This window comes from Chaetomium strumarium, assembly GCF_033439665.1.
Source record: "Chaetomium strumarium strain CBS 333.67 chromosome Unknown B0T15scaffold_4, whole genome shotgun sequence".
Lineage (NCBI taxonomy): Eukaryota > Fungi > Ascomycota > Sordariomycetes > Sordariales > Chaetomiaceae > Chaetomium > Chaetomium strumarium.
In genome coordinates, this window is record NW_026944432.1 from 403,711 (window position 1) to 424,143 (window position 20,433).

General features: G+C 53.4%; 8 protein-coding genes across 8 annotated transcripts; 6 read left to right on the forward strand and 2 right to left on the reverse strand.

Annotated features, from left to right (window-relative positions):
* The first annotated feature begins 667 nt into the window (after nt 1-667).
* B0T15DRAFT_531357 (uncharacterized protein) lies at nt 668-1,798 on the forward strand. The gene is made up of 2 exons (XM_062869244.1): nt 668-1,220; nt 1,269-1,798. The coding sequence occupies exons 1-2, from the start codon at nt 1,073-1,075 to the stop codon at nt 1,307-1,309; spliced, it is 189 nt and encodes a 62-aa protein (XP_062720885.1). The 5' UTR covers nt 668-1,072; the 3' UTR covers nt 1,310-1,798.
* A 2,525-nt stretch (nt 1,799-4,323) lies between these two features.
* On the forward strand, nt 4,324-5,029 carry B0T15DRAFT_511065 (uncharacterized protein; the record flags this gene model as incomplete). The annotated part of the gene is made up of 3 exons (XM_062867891.1): nt 4,324-4,410; nt 4,668-4,687; nt 4,825-5,029. 3 exons carry the CDS (start codon nt 4,324-4,326, stop codon nt 5,027-5,029), a joined length of 312 nt encoding a protein of 103 aa, XP_062720886.1.
* A 1,842-nt stretch (nt 5,030-6,871) lies between these two features.
* On the forward strand, nt 6,872-7,096 carry B0T15DRAFT_383200 (uncharacterized protein; the record flags this gene model as incomplete). Its single annotated transcript, XM_062864258.1, has 1 exon — nt 6,872-7,096. A coding segment is annotated over one exon (225 nt), but the record flags the coding sequence as incomplete, so codon positions are not given.
* An 839-nt stretch (nt 7,097-7,935) lies between these two features.
* On the forward strand, nt 7,936-8,617 carry B0T15DRAFT_493292 (major facilitator superfamily domain-containing protein; the record flags this gene model as incomplete). The annotated part of the gene is made up of 3 exons (XM_062866934.1): nt 7,936-7,951; nt 8,052-8,367; nt 8,446-8,617. The coding sequence occupies 3 exons, from the start codon at nt 7,936-7,938 to the stop codon at nt 8,615-8,617; spliced, it is 504 nt and encodes a 167-aa protein (XP_062720888.1).
* A 926-nt stretch (nt 8,618-9,543) lies between these two features.
* Nucleotides 9,544-10,940, reverse strand: B0T15DRAFT_531359 (uncharacterized protein). Its single transcript, XM_062869245.1, has 3 exons — nt 10,918-10,940; nt 10,550-10,859; nt 9,544-10,466 (listed from the first exon to the last, which is right to left on the reverse strand). Exons 1-3 carry the CDS (start codon nt 10,934-10,936, stop codon nt 9,827-9,829), a joined length of 969 nt encoding a protein of 322 aa, XP_062720889.1. The 5' UTR covers nt 10,937-10,940; the 3' UTR covers nt 9,544-9,826.
* A 2,292-nt stretch (nt 10,941-13,232) lies between these two features.
* On the reverse strand, nt 13,233-15,469 carry B0T15DRAFT_484833 (uncharacterized protein; the record flags this gene model as incomplete). Its single annotated transcript, XM_062866246.1, has 4 exons — nt 13,233-13,264; nt 13,314-13,946; nt 13,996-14,793; nt 15,418-15,469. The coding sequence occupies 4 exons, from the start codon at nt 15,467-15,469 to the stop codon at nt 13,233-13,235; spliced, it is 1,515 nt and encodes a 504-aa protein (XP_062720890.1).
* A 714-nt stretch (nt 15,470-16,183) lies between these two features.
* On the forward strand, nt 16,184-17,417 carry B0T15DRAFT_493295 (uncharacterized protein; the record flags this gene model as incomplete). The annotated part of the gene is made up of 4 exons (XM_062866935.1): nt 16,184-16,226; nt 16,315-17,143; nt 17,189-17,291; nt 17,316-17,417. 4 exons carry the CDS (start codon nt 16,184-16,186, stop codon nt 17,415-17,417), a joined length of 1,077 nt encoding a protein of 358 aa, XP_062720891.1.
* A 1,294-nt stretch (nt 17,418-18,711) lies between these two features.
* Nucleotides 18,712-19,937, forward strand: B0T15DRAFT_554980 (uncharacterized protein; the record flags this gene model as incomplete). Its single annotated transcript, XM_062870375.1, has 3 exons — nt 18,712-19,256; nt 19,308-19,516; nt 19,584-19,937. The coding sequence occupies exons 1-3, from the start codon at nt 19,172-19,174 to the stop codon at nt 19,935-19,937; spliced, it is 648 nt and encodes a 215-aa protein (XP_062720892.1). The 5' UTR covers nt 18,712-19,171.
* Between the last annotated feature and the right edge of the window lie 496 nt (nt 19,938-20,433).

The window sequence follows — 20,433 nt, forward strand, 5'->3', positions numbered from 1 at the left end:
TACTAAGCCTACTCATGATGCTAAGTAATGAGCCTTCCGCTTACGTTGCCAAGCAATAAGCCGCCCAGGGTCCGCACTACGTCCCGTCCCCGATTAGTGCCCTATGCCTGGCTGCAGCCCCGCCGGCCCACATATATAGTTGGTTCATGACAGAGGAAGAGAGTTCTCTAGAGAGGGTAAGTTAAGAAGTATATTAGGAGCAAGAAGAATAAGGAAAAGATAAGGGAGGAAGGGAGTTCTATAGTTGGGGGGGAGAAAAGGGAGGTAACGATAGCATAAGCGAGCCAGGCCAGCAAGGCCAGCAAGGCCAGCACATCGAGGCTCGGGGGTTGGGCGCAGTTGGTTCGCGTCCCCGAACCGGGAACGGGATCCTGGCGCCTAAAATACATCGCCATCGCGATTGCACGGGGTGCGAGCTGAGGGACCGGATGGGGTGTGAACCAAGTAGATTGGGCGACGCCTTCCGGCCTCCGTCGCCGGCGCCGTTTGGAGTTGTTACGGAGCCGGCCCCACTCCGGGAACGCGAACGGGTTTTTGGCCGGCAAAACTTCGGGCGAGGCGCTGGTCCGTCCTCGCTGAGTCATCAATTGCAGTTGTGCGAAAGGCAAGATTTTGCCTCTTGCGTTGTCAGCAGGTGGCTTGGAGGTTACGTTCTGCAAAGTCCTATCCTCAGCAGCTAAAGCGGAGTCTGCCAGTTGAGGCTGCGAGGTGGTATATTGTTGGTCGTGTTCTTCTACTGTGATTGATCCAGTCTCTCCTCTTCGTTAGCTCCAGTCTTCCTGTTGCCATTGCGAGTTTGATCGTTGCCCGGACTGCCTTTATATCTGGTGACTATTCCTTTGGGCCCGGCGCTTTTCTCCCAGGTAGATCGAGAGGCTCGCTTATCGCTCGTGCACGGGTTGTGACTCGGGCGACCAACTTGAACATGGTCTTCACGTGCCTTGGCCAAGCAAATGCTGACTAATGATTGCAACAGCTAACGGCTGGGGTGGGCTGGCTCAAACTGCCATCGAACAAACACGGAAGAAATACGCTTCCGCCCACTTCAATTGAGACGCGCCTGCTAAGCGCAATGGCAGACAACCAATTGCAATTAGAAATCATCGAGCAAAATCCGATCGGGAACGGCCTCGAGGGCTTTCGAACTTATTATATATCGGTCTGCAATAGTAAGAGCATTCCGTATACGCCAGACACGCTTGATCTGCTCGACGACGAAGGTCTGGCCAGCTGCCTCCGTTGTATATCCTCCTCTGACTGTTATATAGATCTCCGGAACCTCGCACTTGCCTTTTTATCAGCGGCGTAGAACCTTGCTGTCGCCCGTCTGCTGCTTGCGAGGGCTAGCCGTAGCACCCTTCAGAGCGACCTTCTGCGACTCGAGCTCTCCCTAGAGTCTGGCGACTCCGACCTCGACCGCATCAAGCCTCTCCTAAAAGCAGCACTCGCCTACGATTCAGACGATACGCTCGTCTAGAGCCGAGTCTACGATGCCGTCACTACCGTTACTGCCATCGTCGAATCCACCCCCCCCCCCCCTAACCGATAGCGTCTTCTCTCTAGCAAACCCCATAGCTATATAATACTGGCAGCTTCGCCAATTCGTCCGAATACTATAGATATGTGGATAGTGTCCTTAAGGAGGAGCTCGGCCCTATATATATCGACCTCTAGGACTTCCACAAGATGTATTTCGGCTCTGTATCAAACCTGGAGACCGTATGTGACGAAACCACAGGCAGTCCTGCCTCTGAAAGGGTTCGCCGGTCGAAGGTAACTGCTGGTCGGACTGTAGGTCTCGGTGAAGCCAAAGGGTTCACAACAATGCTTGTCGCAATGTCTGCACAATAGGTGTGGGCTATTGCTTGTATTGCTCACTGGAGAACTCCCAGAGTCCTCCAGAACGAGTGACTATATACTGGCTATCTTTGGGTGCTCTCATGTGCTCTATAGAGCTCCCTAGAGCTCGGTGCTCTGTTGACTCCATCGAGAGCTTCCATTTCCTCGCGTTGATTGGCTTAGCTCCTGAAGCTCTCGTCTGCTCTCTAGAGCACCTTAGAGCTCCTTCTCATTGGTCCTAAATGATTGGTTCGGGTGCGCCCTGCGCCACCCGTCGGGTTGTCCCACCTGCAGCTGTCCTGTTGGCTTAATTCGTGACACCGTATCAAAGACGTTCTTTAATAAATGTTTAGAAGGCAGCGATCCTCTCTTCGGCGATAGCTAGAGGGGTTGGCTGAAAGAAGCGAAGCAGGATAATATACTAAGCTGGTTCGCGGACTTTACTAAGAAGCTGGCGGCATTTATAGAGAGCTATAACTCCGCTCCGGTATATATACGTAGACTACTAGCGAAGCCCGATAAGCCAATTGACGGCTCTATCGTAAAACGGAAGATAGATATCGGCTTTATAGACGACCCTAGCGCTAGGAAAAGCTCCAGGTGCTACTAGACCTAGATTCTGGTGCCCGGCGAGCTGAAGAGTAACCTATCCGCCGATATATCTTCAGAAGCGCGCCTTGATCTTAGCAGGTACGCTAGGGAAGTGCTCGCCGCTTAGGATACCCGTCGCTTCGTCCTGGGCTTTACCCTCTGCGGATCTCTTATAAGGATATAGGTGTTTGACCGGCTCGGGGGTATCGCCTCGGAGCAATTCGATATTAACGAGGATAGGCTGCGGTTCGTGTCTATAATCCTCGGATTCTTCTAGATAAGCGAGGAAGAGCTTGGGTTCGACCCGACGATTATTATAGCAAAGGGCCAATGGTTTATCGAGATCTAGCAGGATAGTACGACTGAGCGGCTTATCCTCGACGGGCTAATGAAGCGTATACGATATATCGCTGGCCGAGCAATAACCTGCTGGAAAGCACACCGCGAAGAAGACCCGCGCGTCCTGTTTATTATCAAAGATTTATAGCAATACCCGGAGCGCAATAATAAGGGCGAGTTGCTCCGTGAAGCGACTAGTAAGGGTATAGTTCATATAGCCCGGCATTATCACTACGAAACTATTCGGGTACGGGATATAGATGACGACGTCCGAAACAATGTCCGGAAGGGGTTGGATACCACGAACGCTACGAACTACCGGCAGAATCGATCGCGATATACACCGAGCGTAAGCACAAGTATAGCAGGTCTATTATACGCCGGTCGAAGCAGCAGCGTCACTGGCGCGAAGCGGCCGTCTCACGAAACCGATGCTCCCTTGCCGCCCAACAAGCGATCTCATTCAGCCTCTCCGACTAAAACCAGCACCAACACACTGCCCAATAGAGTGCATCGGCGTATCATCCTTCGCGACTATAGAATCCCTATCTACGAGGCGGGCTCTCGAGAAACTCTCCTCGGCGCGCTAGCTGACTATATTGAAGGGCATGAGTCGTTGCGGCGCAAGGCCGGTTTACTTTATAGGGATATCTCTCTCAATAACCTCATAATCGATAAGGACAATCGCGGATTTTTGATTGATTTGGATCTCGCTATCGATAAGCAATATACCAGTACCTCGGGAGCAAAAGGAAAGACTGGCATATAGGCTTTCATAGCCGTTAGGGCACTTCAGGGCGAGCTATACTCATTTATATACGACCTTGAGTCATTCTTTTAGGTGCTGTTCTGGATATATATTTACTTCGACGGGCTAAAGAAGGACAGAGTCGTTCTACGGTTTAATAACTAGAACTACGTCGATACGGACAAACGTACAGAGGACCTGGCTAGGATAAAGCTCATCGTTATATCGAAGGAGGAGATATTTATAAAGACGACTACCAAATATTTCACGCAGTACTACCAGCCCCTTACGCCATTGATGAACAGCCTACAGAAGGTAGTCTTCTCTGGAGACAAGCTATAGAAACGTGAAGACGAGATGCTCTACTCTCGAATAAGAGAAATTCTTCGGAAGGAGCGGGAGGACTTGAAGTGATAGGCGTTCGGTGGATAGGATAGCGGCCGGTGTATAACTTGCTAGAGTAGGGTAGAATTGTGATAGGCTGGGCCTCGTTGGCAGCGAAGGGAAAGACTTGCGCAAAGGCGTTCATGGCCATTGGCGCGCTTCTTGGCGAGCAGCACTGGTTCATGCACAACACTCTGTCTAGAAGCCGTCACCTCCTCCCTCCCTATAGAAGGGCCGCCCTGAGACATGGACGAGTGGTCCAATGCTCCATAGCAAAGAAGTAATGACCGATTCATCGCAAAAGGCAATTATATTATGTGACAGTCTGTTGTATATTTGGAAGGGCAAGCTTCAGAGGCATTTTATAGGCGTACGATTTTATACCCGGTCTTTTGCTGTGAACGCCACGAGGCTCTCAAACCATGTGGAGAGGAACGTTGCTGCTCCAGCTATGGATCCGATCCGCCGGTCGGTCTCTCCTCCTAAGGCGCATTGGGACAGCTCGTGAGGTATGCCTGGGTTGGTCCTCGCTGTGTCTCGGCCGACCCCGGCCGTACCGTAGCCGATCCTCGTTGTGCTTCGGTCGATACTCGGCCTCTACAAACTCAATAGGCCAATCCCTTGAGGTGTTGCGAATCACCGAAGCCCTCCTCTCATCTGTGAAAGCACGGTCACTATAGGCTTCGATGATTAGCGCTAGAGTATAATAGCGAGGAGAGGGTCCATACCAACTACGATGCACTTGCCTGGTATAAGGACCTTATAGCTCAGGGCCTCCTCGAACGAGTAAGGCGCCTCGGCCTCGGCTATCGACTGTTTTCCTTTAGGATAGACAGCCGACTAATATAGTGCTTCTTAGAAGGGGGGATCCCTCGTTCGGGGCTTCGGGTAGATACACCAGACCAGCAATATCAACCCCTTAGGGTCGAGATTCTAGAGGGTCTTGAGCTGATCCGCGACCTATTGGTCCTGATCGTTGCGCTCCAGCCTCTACAGCAAATCAACCCGGCGCGTGGCGTCGCGGAAGACGGTCGTAGCCGCGGGGGGGGCCGCGAGGCCTACAGTCAGATCCTCGTCCTAGTTGGACTAGCCGCGGACGGAATCGTCGTAGGCTTTACGCGCCGCTAAGTGGAGTGCTATCGGGAGGACAGATACTATACCTATTCCTTTGGCTATAAGGATCACAGTCTCGTACCTATATAGCTGTAGGTCCTATCTATACGGGCCGTCTAGCAGCATCCGATCTCCTATTTCGATAGTCCGGAGCTGGTATAAGTACTGGCTCTGCCGATCCGCAAGGATATGGAAGTCGGTCGTCTTACCGGTGACGGTCTACTTCACATCGCTCTACAGTATTATGATAGGGCTGCTGCGCAGCAGGTTATAATTGAGATAGGAGCCGGGCAGATAGAGGTAGAAGTAGCTGCCTAGGAATGTAGCAACGGGTCGTTGCGTCCTGAGCCGGAGTCGGATGGCCTCTGAGTCGCTCTATATCTCCGTCACTATGGCTGACCACTAGCGTGTTACGACCCGATAGACGTGCGATAAAAGCCATAACCTATAGGCAATAAAGACGAGGATCTTATACAAGACGCTCTGCGTAAGCAGGATATGCTAGATCAGCCCTGCTATACCTGCGAGATAGAGGATGCGGTGTACACTGTGAAACACCGCTCCCGGTATGTATCTCAACTATGGCAAGGACAGTAAGAGGATAATAAGGAAGCTGCCTAGGGCGTCAGCTCAGGGACCTTGCAACGAGAAGAATAGCCTCATAATGCAGCCGGATACAGCGATCGGGCCGAAGCGTTGGCTCTGTCTCGCCTCATCTAGACGAATCGCAGTATAGACTAGGCCTTCGATAATTGCTATACGGCCGATCTAGTAGTATGCGATGTAGTACGCGGGGCGGGATACCCCGATGATATCGGCAATACGACTTGTGCGGCCCCCGAGCAGCAGCGGGATTAGGTTGATAGAAGCGGCTAGGGCGGCGCTGCTGGCGATCGTGGCTCCTTTGATAGTTTTTAGTGCCACGGCGACGCCATTGCCAGCGATATACGCCGCGAGGAGAAGAGTAAGAGAGCTAAGAGCTTCAAGATTGCTACCAGGACCACAGGGTCTCTTAGTGCCCACATCTTAGCACAGCTCGTCAAGCTGCCTAACGTCCAGTCAATCTACTGGCTAGTACGGGCATCATCTCGACAGGAAGCCGAATTTCGAATCCTCTCCACGCTTTCTGCAAAGAAGATTGATAAATTCACAGACCAGGAGAAATCAAAGCTTATTTGTCTTCCCTCGGACTTCAGCAGGGTCGATTTAGGTCTTGAGCCTGCGGTGCTTGATCGGCTCAAGTGCACGCTCACCACTGTTATTCACAGTGCCTAGGCAGTCAACTTCAATCTCGGGGTAAAGAGCTTTGAGTCCCATCATATCAAGGGAACCCACAATCTCCTGAACCTCTGCCTCAGCGTCCGGACCGTCCACCCCGCGAGCCTTTTCTTCTGCTTCTCGGCATCGACCGCGGCAGCACGCCGCTACCAGCTACTATTGCCGAGACCTACGTGCCGACTCCGTCTCATGTACAATATATTGGCTACGCGAGATCTAAGTACGTGACCGAAATATATCGTCAAGACTGCCGCTGAGAATACGGGGATAGTCGCCTAAGTATTGCGACTCGGTCAGATTGTTGCAGATACTAAGTACGGGATATAGAACGAGACCGAGGCTATATCGCTGATGATCTAGAGCGCGACGACCATTGGCGCTCTCCCGGCGCTGGACGAGGTAAGAAAAATCCATATAAATCACCACTTGCTATTACCTTACAGCTCTCTCCTACTTCCAACGCGAAGCAAAAGGACGGGTTTGGTTGAAATTCTTTGATAACACCGTTCACAAGAACTAACCGTTCTTCAGACACCCTCGTGGATCCCGGTTGACGAAGTTGTCCCGCAGCGGGAATAGGTCAACAGGCTACGCCACCATAGGGAACAAGACCCGCAGAAAAACCCGGCCATCAAACTCCTCGACTTCTTCACGGAGAAATATGACAACGATAAGCCCGGACGGTCCGGCCTCACGTACCTACTCCAGAGGACTAGCCTGGACAGCAAAGTGGTGAGGAATGGCTACGATGTGATCGGCAGTGGACTGATCAAAAAGACACTTGACTACTGGAAAACCGTATGGGATGCGCAAACTGTATGGAGGTTATGGCTGTTGGACAAAATTGAACTGTTTTTACACTTATATAGATTTATACTTTCTCCTTTCATGATGAGATACAAGGCAGCATTTTTCGATCCTGCTTACCTACGTTGAGAATCCTCACGTCCAATGCCACCGATTGGATCTATTTCTTTGTGTGCTCTATCGATATTTTGAGGGCTTCATGGACATATTTGTCGGCCTAAGCCTGGCTGATGATACGTACTCAGTATTCCATGCTTAGGTGCTGGCAAGGCTGTCCCCGCCAAACCGGTCAAGTATGTTTTGCCGGGCGGATGAGTGCGCTGCTGGTTTCCGTGCGCTGATTTGGTAGTAATAGCGCAAAGACGTTACCGCTGAAGAGCAGGTTGACGGATATCCAAGTAGCAAACCGACGGAGAAAGGGCGGAAGCTACTTACATGTGAAAGACCAGACAGAGTACTCGCAACGGAAAAGCAGCTGGGTCAAACTCGGAACCCCCAGCTCCCCGAATGGTGCTTCCCCAGCTTTGCGGAGGCGGAGAAGCACGCCTTGTGGAGGGCCACCACCAAACTCCGAACTTGGCGTCCAGGGGTGTACATAGTACTTATTCTCTTGCGCAAAGCTGCCCGGTACACCCTCAGTCTGGTTTCCAGCTAAAAACTGAGAAAAATGGAGCCAACTAGTCCTTCGTCGCACACTGCCGGAGATATCGAAAAGCCAACCTCTTCGGCCCCTGCGGTAATAGCTGTAGACTCTAAGCCAGAGGTTTTGTAGCTCGAGGAGGTGGACATCGAGAGCACGCATCCCACGAAGGCAAACTTTGCAGGAGAAGCCGGCGATGTCGCTCTCGCCCTGTTCCATGATGTCGAAGTACTGGATGGATCTGTCCATCCTGAAGAAGAGAAGAGGCTGGTCAGGAAGATTGACGGGCTGATTCTGCCGTACCCGCCGTAGTATTCTCGCAGACTGACAAGACGTCGCTGTCCTATGCCGCCGTTTTTGGGATTCAGCAGGATCTAGACCTCCAGGGAAACCAGTACAGCTGGCTGTCGTCCGTCTTTTACTTTGGCTTTCTCTTCTGGGCGCTGCCGACCAACCTGATGCTCCAGAAATTTCCGGTTGCCAAGTACCTTGGGATCAATATTTTTCTCTGGGGTGCTCTTCTTATCCTGCAGGCCGTTGCACCTAGTTTCGCAGCTCTCGCCGTACTTCGGGCCTTGGGTGGCGCTGCCGAAGCTTGCGCCGACCCAGCCTTCATCCTTATCACTAGGTAAGGTAGTCGTCTCTGTTACCTGGGCAATCGATTCCAGCTCCTCACTTAAGTAGCTACTGACTTAGACATATACAGTATATGGTATACGAGAAAGGAGCAACCCGTCAAAATTGGCCTGTGGTATACAGCTAATGGCATCGGCATCGCACTAGGCGGGTTGCTGGGCTACGGTATTGGCAGTATCCACGGCGCCCTGCCGTCGTGGAAATACGAGTTCATCATTATCGGGGCGCTCTGCAGCGCCTAGGGTATCGTCATCTTCCTCTTCTTGCCCGACAATCCGATCAATTCCAAGCGGTTGACCCAAAGAGAGAAAGTGCTCCTGGTAGCCCGGTTGCGATAGAATCTGACTGGAGTAGAGAATAAGCATATCAAGTGGCACCAGATCCTAGAGGCCTTCACGGATTACAAGCTTTACTGTTTCTTTACCGTCGTCTTGATATAGAGCATCGTCAATGCCGGAATCTCAAATTTCAGCACCCTGATCATCAAGGGCCTAAACTTCTCGTCGCGTAAGCATCAGTCACCCTATCATCACAGAACCGGTTACATTTGCCCCAACTAACCAGTCTTCCTACTAGTGATTACCTCCGTCCTCTAGGTTCCGTATGGCGTCTTTATCTTCCTCGTCATCCTCTTATACGCCTTCGTCAACGATAGACTGCCACCCAATAATCTATGCTTTATAATCGTCATATTTCTGATTCCCAATATTATCGGGGCTTTCGGGCTGCATTATATTCCTGACGATCAACGAATTGGACGACTTATCTGTTATGATATATATTTGTCTTCCTGATATATCTACTCTACTCTCACATGCGTCACTCACTCTCTGGTTCCCCACTTATTGGTTGACCGGATCAATTAACGCATCATTCGTCCTCCTCCTCTCTCTCCAAACGGCCAACACGGCCGGCCATACCAAGAAGCTGGTGACTTCGGCGTGCCTATTCGTAGGCTACTGCACAGGCAACATTGCCGGGCCGTTCTTCTACAGGGCGGATCAGGCACCGACGTACACTCTGGGCATATGGAGCATGGTCACTGTGCTTTTCATCGAGGTGGCTGTCGTCATCCTGCTTCGGTTTTTGCTGAAATGGGAGAACGACAGGAGAGACAAGCGGCAGAGCATCCCGGGAACAGCGGAGACGGATGCAACCACTGCCTTTGCGGACCTGACGGATCGGGAAACCCCGGGCTTCCGATATATCTACTAGAACAAGATCGCTGGCAAAGCTGTTGGGATCTCGAGACGGTACAGGCTGAACCTCAGGCTAATATCCCTACTTTACCTCACTCGCAACTGTCGTTGAAACGCATACCCTGAGAGAATTGCTTTGTTCCAAGTTCACCCCCATAGGCTGGATTTATCTTTCCCATACCGCCTCTCTCTTCCTTCCCGGTCCCCAAATAGCTACATAGGTACCTGCCTACCCTGAAGGGACCTAGCGTGTCACATCTTCCGCTTCTCTGCCGCCCCCTCCACAGACCCATCCACCTCCGTCTTCCCATCCGGCGCCAGATACCTCCCACACCCAGGCGGCGGCAAAAAGTCCTTCGGATGCCTGAGATACCACATTATCACATTAAACATCATTGCACCGGCCTCAAACAGAAAAAGGAATAACTCCTGCCACAGACTCTCTGGCTGCTCCGCCGCACTCCCGCTGCTGAGGACTAACAACGCATACGCATCCGCCCCCCCGAAGTGCGCGGCGCTGCGGTACAGCGTTCGCACCAGGATTAGCAGCATGGAGACATACAGGGTACGCAGCACAGCGCGCACCCGATTGTAGTACGGGACACGGACGCTTTGGACAACACGGTAGTGGAAGCGCGCAGCGAGCAGGTAAAAGAGTGTGATGGCGCTGAGTTGCAGAGCAAGGGAGGCGCGTGTGAGTTCCAAGCTGTGCGGGGCGTAGTAGGACGGGTTGGAGGGCGCGCGGAGGGTCAGGTAGACACGGATGGTCTCGACAACGGCGGTGAGCGTGCCGAGGACAGGAACCATGCGGTCCGGGTGGATCGGGGAGAGGTGGGGGACGTAGGAGAAGGTGCCGGCGAGGATGCAGCAGTTAGCTACAATGAGGATGGGACTGTGAATAGTCAGTCAGTCAGTCAGTCGAGGAGGGTTGCCTTGCAAGTCGGTCTGCGGAGTGCAGGTGGGAACTGAACGTACGCAGCCAAGTCGATCGGGAGAGTGCTCGCAAGGTAGGCATAGACGTTGTTGTAGCACAGGAGGTACCTGGCTACTTGACGGACCATATACCCTTGGAAGTAGAGGACGCAGCTCACGAAAAAGCAGCAGTTTACCCAAGACCAATTGAAGCGGCTGGAGCGTAGTGTCAGCGAAATGAAGCTACAAAAACGTTCGAACCTTAGAACTGACATGCATCGGTGAAGGTGGTATGCCCCTATCAATGCATAGTTCCCGGCATACATCATTGGTGTTGCAAACGAGGGCTGGTAGAACCACGCGCTGCCAGGCACTGTTTTCCGTCATTTGTATCATGCACCAACTTGGAACAAAGAGGCCGCAATACATACCAGATCCACCGTCGGACATCGTGAAAAAGAGAAGTGGGTCTTATGACGGGTGCTTGTAGATATAACCAGTAATGTAGCTGCAACTTAGGTGCCTAGTACCTGCCTAGGTATCGGCTAATTAAATTATTGTTTAGTGGAAGGCACTACAAGGGACCAAAAGCGATAGCTTCCTGAACGCGGGAAGCGCGAAAGTTGCAAGGTGGGAAGGTCCTTTGTGGTGACCAGGTACGATGAGAAGTCGCGGTCTCGGGCCCTCAGATGCGCATGCAGTGCGTGACCTATTTATATGGGACAGTTGACATGGCATCCTCTAGCCGACTCTGGTAATCCGAAGCGACGGCAACAGTCACAGTCTGTTCCGAATGTGGCGCTGCTAATGTTAATAATGGGCTGCTCGATAAGATGTGCACGCAAACCAGCCGTCACCACCTGGCAGATTGCAAGGGTCCTACTCCGATGGGAAAAGTCGCAGAAGAGAGACTTTGCTCACCGTTTTTGAGGAAGCAGGTGCACAGCCCCCCAAAACATTCAAAGCTTGTCCCCAAGAGTGCTTGAACCGGCTGGGCCAGCCCAGGAGATGCCCCAGTTTTGCCCCTTTTGGTCGCACTTTGACCCTTTTGTTAGGGCCGTTTTCTGACACGCCCCAACTGGACTGGTCGCTACCCCTCTTCGCGTTGTATCGAAGTGGAGAGTATGTCGCCAAATTGTCTCAAGTTGGTAAATACGAGCCAATTGTGCCAGATTTGGGGCCGGGACAGCCTGAGCTGAGCTGGGCTAGGCTGATTCGAATATGACTAGCCTGAGAGCTGCCATCAACCTAGAGTGGAGAAGATAGCTGCGTGGGCAGTGATGAGAGGGGCCATGTTGACTGAGCGTTGTATGGCATCAGCACTATAACTTCGTTCATCATTGATTCGACTTACCGCAATAACTGCGTGGCCTTTGCGTACGCCAACACATACTTGATGTCTTTTAGTACTAGATCCTACGGCTGCTTGTTGGCTTCTTGGTGCAACCAATAGTTAATGAACTTGGAGAGAAGAACCAGTTTGTGCTGGCTTGTAGGCTCTACCACTGCCAATTTTAGAGGTCGATGATGTTGCTGTTGTACAGTGGGTTCTCGCTATTGTGTAGACAAGGTTTGTAAAGATTTAAAGTAGCGACTAATCAGGTGCGTATAGAGGTTCCACTCAGCTAAGACGATGCATATCGCGTAGTAGCCAAAGCTCAAGATGCTGCGTTCGCCTACTATGAGACCAGGAGGTTGATGGCGGAAGTAGTGGAGGAGATTGCTGACCATCGACTTCTTGTCAGGTTGGTGGTCACCTGTGGTAGATCCGAAGAATGCAAAAGACGTTAAATGTTTAAAGTTCTCGAGGAAGCAGATAAAAGACAGGGGAGATGCCCCAAGCTGATCATGCCCTGTGGGCAGGGATGACCCGGATGTTTTGGCATTTCGTCACAGTGTGGCATTTGGCCAGGCCATGAAAACAACTAACAGACAGACTAGATTAGGTTTCCAAGTCCTTTTTGCTGCTGTGATCGCTAACTGCCATTGCGCCCCTACCCATTTTTTCTTCTTCTACCCCTGTTATCCTCAAGTGTATGAAATGGACTGATGGGCATAAAGTACGGACAGCACAACACAGGAGGGTTGCGGAAAAGCGCGTCAAAGCCATCACTGTCTCTATTTGATCTGTTTGATATCCAATGTCGTCGTGTCCAGGAAGATTATCTCACTTGGCCCGCTGGTCCAGGCAGCTCGCTGACTTTCCTTGCCAAATTCGGGAGACGCAGCAATGGCAAATACCCCGAGGCCAAACGTTGCCGACATTGGTTGATCAACTTCTCTCGGTCCTTGCTGCGTATCATAAGCAAATACAAACCTATGCCGGACGCAGGGCAAGAGTGTCCTTGGTGCGATGAGGTTTGTGTTAGCGTCAGGCCGCAGGATTTTAGCCTGGCACATGTGTGTGCATCCGTCCTTGAGCGACCCTACCTGCGACGCAAGGCCTTGAACACTCATCGCCCTGGTGCCACTAGCGCCAGCCTCGGACATAACCAAGGAGGCATTGCCATCCGCCCACCACCCAGACAGAGATGGTCCCTCAGCATGAAGGGACTCCATCCGACGGCACGGTCTCTCAAAGATGGAAAGACCGCCCTCTTGAGCCGAAATAGAGAACCCCGCATCAATGCACTCCACAGACCGCACATTGTTCACCGCCAAAGCTCCCGGACGCCAGGTAGGTTGTGCACCCGAAAATGCCACCCAGCCCACTCCTTACTCGGGGACACGAGCGTGGTCTCAACATCTAGCTCGACGTCCCACCACGGTCTCCACTTGCTGACCAACGCCGGCAGCCGCTCGTCTCCAAGTCTAAATGTCTCAAAACGGACGTCGTACGGTTCCCAAGCAACCTTCCACGACTCCCCGCCATCACGGCTCAGGCACATCGTGCTGTCGGGGGCGAGCTGCTCGAGAAGTGGGCCAGTCGGTACGCTGAAAGCAAAGGCGCAGGAGTAGGTGAACTTGCCGTACTTGGCTTCGCGGGCTTTGTGGTCGCGTTTGGTGCACTGCCCAGCGGACAGCAGGAAATGACGCTCTGGTGGGTTGCAGAGGATGTGGTGCGGCGGATGTAAGGGTGCCACGGTGGAAAGTGTGCTGCTGCGCAGGGAAAGGTTGGCGGCTAGGGGGTGGGGGAGTTCTGGCGCGGTCCAGAAGGGGTGGTGGTTTGGTAGATGGAGTACGATGAGGCTTTTTAGACACCAGTAGACGGACTGGGGGGAGTTGTAGTTTTCAGACATGTACATGTTGGGGTATGTGTAGCCGATGTTGTGCGTGCCGTCTGGGTTGAAGATGTCGGGATGCTTGGACCACCAGCGGAGGTGTCGTAGTAGCAGGCCCTTGATTACGCCGGGGTGACTGAGCGGTGGTGGGAGTGGTACGTCGGCGAAGGCGACAGCTGCCCAGAAGGCAGCAAAGGCGTAACGATATGTGAGGCTGCGTCCGAAGGGGATTGCGGCACCTGAAGCAGGTCAGATATTTCATAGATCAAATTGCATCCGTTCGCTTACCATTAGTGTCAAAATATCTCCAAAAGCCGCTGGCAAACTGGCTGGCTTGTGCCTTGTACCGTTCTGCCCTTTTGTCATCGAACCCATCCGACAGCCGAACATACAGCATCTGGGCAAATTGCAGAGCAAAACTCCCAGAGTAGTAGTCAGCCTGCTTCCGCTCGTCTCCCCACGGCCCATCGCTGGACCAACCCTTGCCAAGGTAGAACGAGTCCAAAAGCGCCAAATCCCGCTCGATCGGCTCGCGCACCTCTTCCATCGGCACGCCGAATGCCTTCACCAGCGCGAGATTTACAAACACACGAAACCAGCGCCAGTTGTTCTCGGGCATGTCCCGGCCGTTGACCTGTCGCAGCCACCCGGCCGGCCTGTCCCTCGCCAGGGGCTGTCGCGGCGCAAATTTTTCCGGCGCTATCAGCAATGCAAAGGAAATAGACTCCATCTCGACCATGCGCTGGTCAAAATCGCCGACATCGCACCAGTACTCGGGCGACGCGGGGTTGGTACCATTCACGAGCCCCTCCAGCCACGCTTGGAGTTCTAATCCGTGAACTTCAGCGTCTGCATTGGACTCCGTGCTCGTGCGGGACTCAGATTCCAGCAATAAGCTTGAGACTACCCATAGAGGGCGGGCAAAGCCCTCTAGCTGTGCGGCGGTCTCGCTGAAACCGGCGCCCGTGCCGGCTGCAAATCGGATGCGTGCTTTGCCGGGAGATCGGTACTGCCTGAGAGGCCTGAGGAGGGCGGCCACGGCCCGGACAAGATCGAAGCGGGTTTGGAAGCGGTTGTCAGAGAAACCTGGGAGGGGTGTCATGGCGGAGAAATGATGGCGTTGCTGAACGACAAGGATGTACGGGAGCCAGTTGGCTCATGTATTTTGAGTTGCAAAGTGAGGGAGGCAAACTGAACAAATCGAATGAGTTATGGGGGCCGGTGCTCGTCTGGCATTACTTGAGCTATGCTAAAACATGGTAAATGCATTTCAGAAACATGAATGAGTGACTCGAAGGGCCACGCCATAATAAAGTGAAATGTGAATGGTGAGCTGTCGGCCTCTGTTGCTGGGGACAGCCTGAGCAACAGGGTTCAGTTGGTGGTATTGTTGTTGTTGATGTCTAGCTATCTAGTAGAACACTCGGAAAAACCCTGCAGGTGGAAATGCAGGCCGGAGGTGGGGCTGCCTGGAGTGCTCGGACCAATAGGCCCACGCAACAAACCTGCATTCCATATGCAGGGTTTTCCCCAGTCTTCCACCGGAGAGATAGCTACACACAACGACGAACAACCAACTTGTTGCCAGCCTGCCCGCGCAACACAACTTCTGTCTTAAGAAACGGATATTAGAGCTGTATACCATTTGCGACCTTAGTCTCGTCGGATGGACAGTCTTGTATAATATGAGGGCGTAACGGTACAACGTACGGCTTAACTCGGCCCAGTAGTCGGTATTCTTAAGGGCGACGTCGCAACTCATCCGGTGGCGTCGCTGAGATCTTGCCCTTCGCTCAACCGGTTCAAATTACCGTGTATCTTACGTCACCGTAGAACGCGGTCGGTCTCGTTGACGACGCTAGCGCCGTTTGGCCGCTTCGTTGATCATCAGAACCTTCCGTAACGGTTGCGTCCGAGAAAAGGAAGAAGAGCGAACTTGGCGGCCCGTAGGCCGCTAATGCGCTGAGGCGGTCTCAGCGGACGGGCCTACCAAAGTGCAATCTGGGAATAGTTTCATCCAGGGGCTCAGGAGTCAAGTGGTCTGTCCTTGTACATGATCGGCCGAAGGCCACCAGCGCCCACCTCGGGACTAGCCCGTTACTGTTCATATCTGTTACTGTTAGTAACTGCAGTATTTAATCACTAGAATGACTATCTAGCTGCTGAAGTTAATCAAAGTTTTATTTCAGTATTCTTGGTTAATAGAGTAAATTTGGGGGTTGTTTTTTTGTAGGTATGTTCGGATGAACGCCTCTGCATGCGAGATGACTCTTCCCCCGAGTTTAAAGAGAAAACTTCCCCGAAGCAACAATAGCAAAGGATCTGAGTCGAAACACTAGACGCTGCCGTGGCAACGCTTAGATGGATAAAAAATGAGGCGTGGCCCGGCCAGTAATCTCTGAACGCTTCTGAGACCTGTCTCCTTTGATTTCACTCGTCCGAATTGGTACCCAGGGAGCAACTCCTAGCAGCAGCAATGTCCCAACAGACCATGCCCATTGCCAGCTCATTGCTCTCTGGTCCGCCCTCGTAGGACCGGCCCACGTCGCTCTCCCTTCCGCTGTTCCCCCCTCCGCTCGTCCCCTCTCCGCTCCTGCCCGTTGGCAGGGCCCGGCTCCGCTGCCGCCTTTGCCGCGCCCGTCCTCGCTGCCAGCAACGGCCTGCTGGGTAGGGCAACGACCTCTCCCCTTTCCCCCCAGCGCTGCGCAGGCTCCCCATCTTTGTCAGCTGACGATGACATCGACCGGCCCCAGCCCCGGCTTCCTGCCGCTGCTTCCTCTCTTCCCTGCCGGCATTCGCGCAGCAGCAGTAGGGATGGCCGACCTCCCTCAAGGCGCAAACCTGTTCACAGCGGTGCCAAGAAGAACGCGGCGCCCAAGAAAAAGACGCCGGACGAGCTGGGGCGCGAGAGAAGTCTCCAGACAGCAATGGGCCGAGGAGCATCGCCGCCGCCGCAACCTCGTCAACTGGATGCTTTCATCGCCGCACCCGGCCCACAGCGCCGGAGTCGCCTCGGTATTCGGGGCAACCTAAAGAGGAATACAAGGCGTAGATACTCGCCGTTTCCGCGACGCTGTTTGAGGCCTCTCACTTTCTGTACCCGGCCTCGGTTCCTGACGACTGTGTTGCTGGTGGTGGCGTGGCTGCGGTCGACAGGGGTGTTCAAGTTTCGGTCGTCGCGCGCGGGAGAGGGGGTGGTGGAGGAACACCAGGTGGTGGTGGAAGTGGTGCAGCCGGCGCAAACGCGGGGATCACAAGAAGAGCGGATATTAAAAGAGTTTCTGGAAACCTTGGTGATGCCAACATTGTCGGAACCGAGAATCTCACCGGACATGATGAAGGCGCCGGACATCGTGGAGGGTGTGGACTGGGCGGCAGCTCTGGAAGCGCTGGCACCACCATCTGAGCCTCCCCAGCCTCAGCCGACGCCGGAAGGGTAGCCCGACGACTGTCGAAGAAGCGCCTAAGACTGATGAGGCAGGGCGGCCTCGATCACGCGCAGTCTCAGCGCTGCCTCGGGCTCCAGCTACCCCCCCGGTGGCCCCCGAGGTTACTGCTGGCGGCGGCGGGCCGCAGACGGCTCAGTAACTGGAGGAGAAGTGAAGTAGCAGGCGCCGGATCAGGAGCAGCCGGCGCAGGGGGAGTACGCGGACGAGGCTGCCAAGGTGAAGTTGCTGCCGAGCAGCGAGTTTGACAAGTACTTCGACTAGGAGGATATTTTGCGCGCGCAGGAGAATCTTTCAGCGCAGATGGACCTCTATGACCAGTGTCTAGCTAGATATTATCAGCCTGAATACGTTGCGGGTGATACGATACACAAATGGATATCGGGTATTTTGCTGACCAGACAAGTCACTACGAAGGATTGCATGGTAAGACATGGAGGAGCGCTCACTGCAGGCAGCAGCAACTGAAGTCATCATCCCATGCCGTAGCCTCGGCTTCGTATTTCCAGCTTTCTTCGGTACCTTACCGTCAGGTTACGCAGTAACTCAGGGCTGCGTGCAGGTAAGGTAAAACACGTAAGCGTTAGTGGACGTGTTGGAGGAACCAAAACGGAAACCGGTTCCCGTTAGGGAACCTTGTCGCAACGGAAGGTAGATATACCGTCTCCCGCAACAGGATGGGCAGGCATGATCAGCTGCAATCAGGCACACTCAGCTGCAATCAGGCACACTCAGCTGCTTCCATAGACAACACACCCTCACGGTTGACGAGGACTATTCCAAGCATTCCGATACTTCCCCCGGATGCTCGTTGACACACGGTTCTATCCATTGGATTCCCTTCCGTCTGCCCATAAGTAGCATTTGCGGCAAAGAAAGCGTTCCGAATCATTCTTACGGAAGGGTGCGAGTGCCGGGGAGAGGCAAGAGGTGGTGAGGACTGCCAAAAAATGGCGGCATTTCGTCTGTGAAAATGCTGCATGCTAGAGGTGGAGCACCTGCGAGAGACTTATGTTGGCATCAACCCCTAATATCACCTAGGCTTCCATACCGTGGTTGGTGACAGGGGTTCATCGTTGGGTTGTTACCCAGGCCACTTCCAAAAGAAGCCTTGAAAGGAAACATGTAAGTGAAACCCGGAGCTGCTCTGCGCTGGGCGTAGTCTTGTCGGCACAAAGGGACTTGACCCCGGTCGCACTTCTCTTCCTTGGCGCGCTCTGCATGTACCTGCGTACTGGTTGGCTCAAAATTCATTGAGCCGACCTGGACCTGCCATATCCGGAAGCTCTTCTCTCTGTACTGTTGACGCACAATCCATTATTATAATGTATGCTAAATCAGTGTATTCCCGGAAAGCTGCGCTATGGCGTCGCGTATATTGGTAAGCTCGCAGGTGCATGGGGCATTTCGAACCGAGCCCATGCATTCTACACGCTTGGGTGGCGCAGTTGAACTGTTGGCCCTATCACAGTCGTATCGACCTCCCGGCCCGTGCCATATATGATTTAAGCGCCCAACCCCCGCGCCGCCACCCTGCGCGCTGAAGTAGTAATAAGCGGTGAACAAGGCTGTTGGTTATATGCAGCCCCTGCATATTGTCCTCTGAAGGCGGCGTAGTACAATATCTTCACGTCGTGCAGGCCCACCGAGGGACTGGCACTGCAGCAGATATTGTGCATGGTGGCACCTGCAACAAACAAGCCAAAGAATGGAACCCTATCAACCAACGGACAAGCAGCGGCTGTACTACGGTGAGCGGGAAGGGAAATGGACCACGTCTTCACACAGTCATCAGCTCCAGGTTAGCAGTTGGACCTCTTCTTAGCTTCTCCCAACCCAGCCTGCCATACTTGCCCAGGGACTATCCGGTATTTAAGGCCAGTGCTCGAACACTGCTTGACTTTATCGATTCTTCCTCACCAGACGCGAGGCTTCAGCAACTTTATTCTACTCCTTCCCAAACCCCTTTCTTTGACTCCGGCTGATCACACCCTGTCAAACCACAAGCAGACACCGCCATGGCACCCCAGAGCAAGACTTTGCTTGTAGTTGGCTCCGGCCCCGGCATTGGCCGCGCAGTTGCCACGCTGTTCGCGTCCAAGGGTTAAAACAGCGTCGTGCTCGTTGCTCGGCGGGCGGAGCAGCTGAAGGAAGAGCAAGCTGCCCTGGAGCAGGCGGTTGGCCAGCACGTCACCATTAAGACCTACGCCGTAGACGTCACCGACACCGACGCCCTCCTCAAAGCCCTAGCCGAAGCAGACGCAGCCATTGGCAAGCCCGAGTGCGTCTTCTTCAACGCAGCGCGGGTTCTGCCCTCGGTGCTCCTCGAGCACAGCGTCAAGGACATCGAGTACGACCTCAAGGTCTGTCTAACAGAAAGCCCCTCTTCATTTGGATGTAACAACAGACTTGTTGACCGCATCAATCCAGATCAACGTCTCAGCGCTGTACACAGTCGCGCAGCGGTATATCCCGCATCTGGTCCAGCTCGCCAACAAGGCGTCGGATGACAAGGCCGCGTCCAACCCCGCCCTCATCGTAATCAGCTCGATGCTGCCAATGGAGCCCATCCCACAGCTCTTTGTCCTGTCGCTGGCCAAAGCGGCCCAGCGCAACCTGGTGCAAAGTCTCAACATGACGTACGGCTCGCAGGGCGTCTTCGTCGGCGTCATCAACGTCGCTGGGCCTGTGGCGCCTACTGATGCCGTGGGGAACCCGGCTAACATTGCGGCCAAGACGTGGGAGTGGTTTGAGAAGGGCACCGACTTTGAGGTCGTGATCTAATGGGAGGGGAGGATATGTCCTCGTCGGATGTTCCATGTTCATGTGTGTTAGGGAGTTCTGGATTCGTTGTGCTGGCGGATGATGAATGAGCTCGGGTAGTTGAATTCACCACATGTCCATTTGACTTTGCATATGTCCATTCTGCCTTTGCCTTGTAGCGCCTGCTGCCAGCAGCATGGCATGTTGGAGGAGCTTCATGGCTGTGTTGATCAACTGGCCCCAATGGATCTTAGCCGTTATCTCTTGGGTAATTCTTGAAGGATATGCTGCCGTTAATCGAGTGTCTGCTGAACAAGCATTGACATGAACCCACGCGAAGCGTGAAGGTGTGAAAAGGGGTCGGGGTACTTTATCCCCGCCGTGTCTGTCCTAGTCCAAATTAGCACAGGTCCGAGGTAAGGTGGTAGGTACTACCTTAATTGCAGCAATATGTTTTTCTGCACTCATCTACGACAGTCTGGGTGCAACCGACAAAATACCCAGTTCAAGATATGTA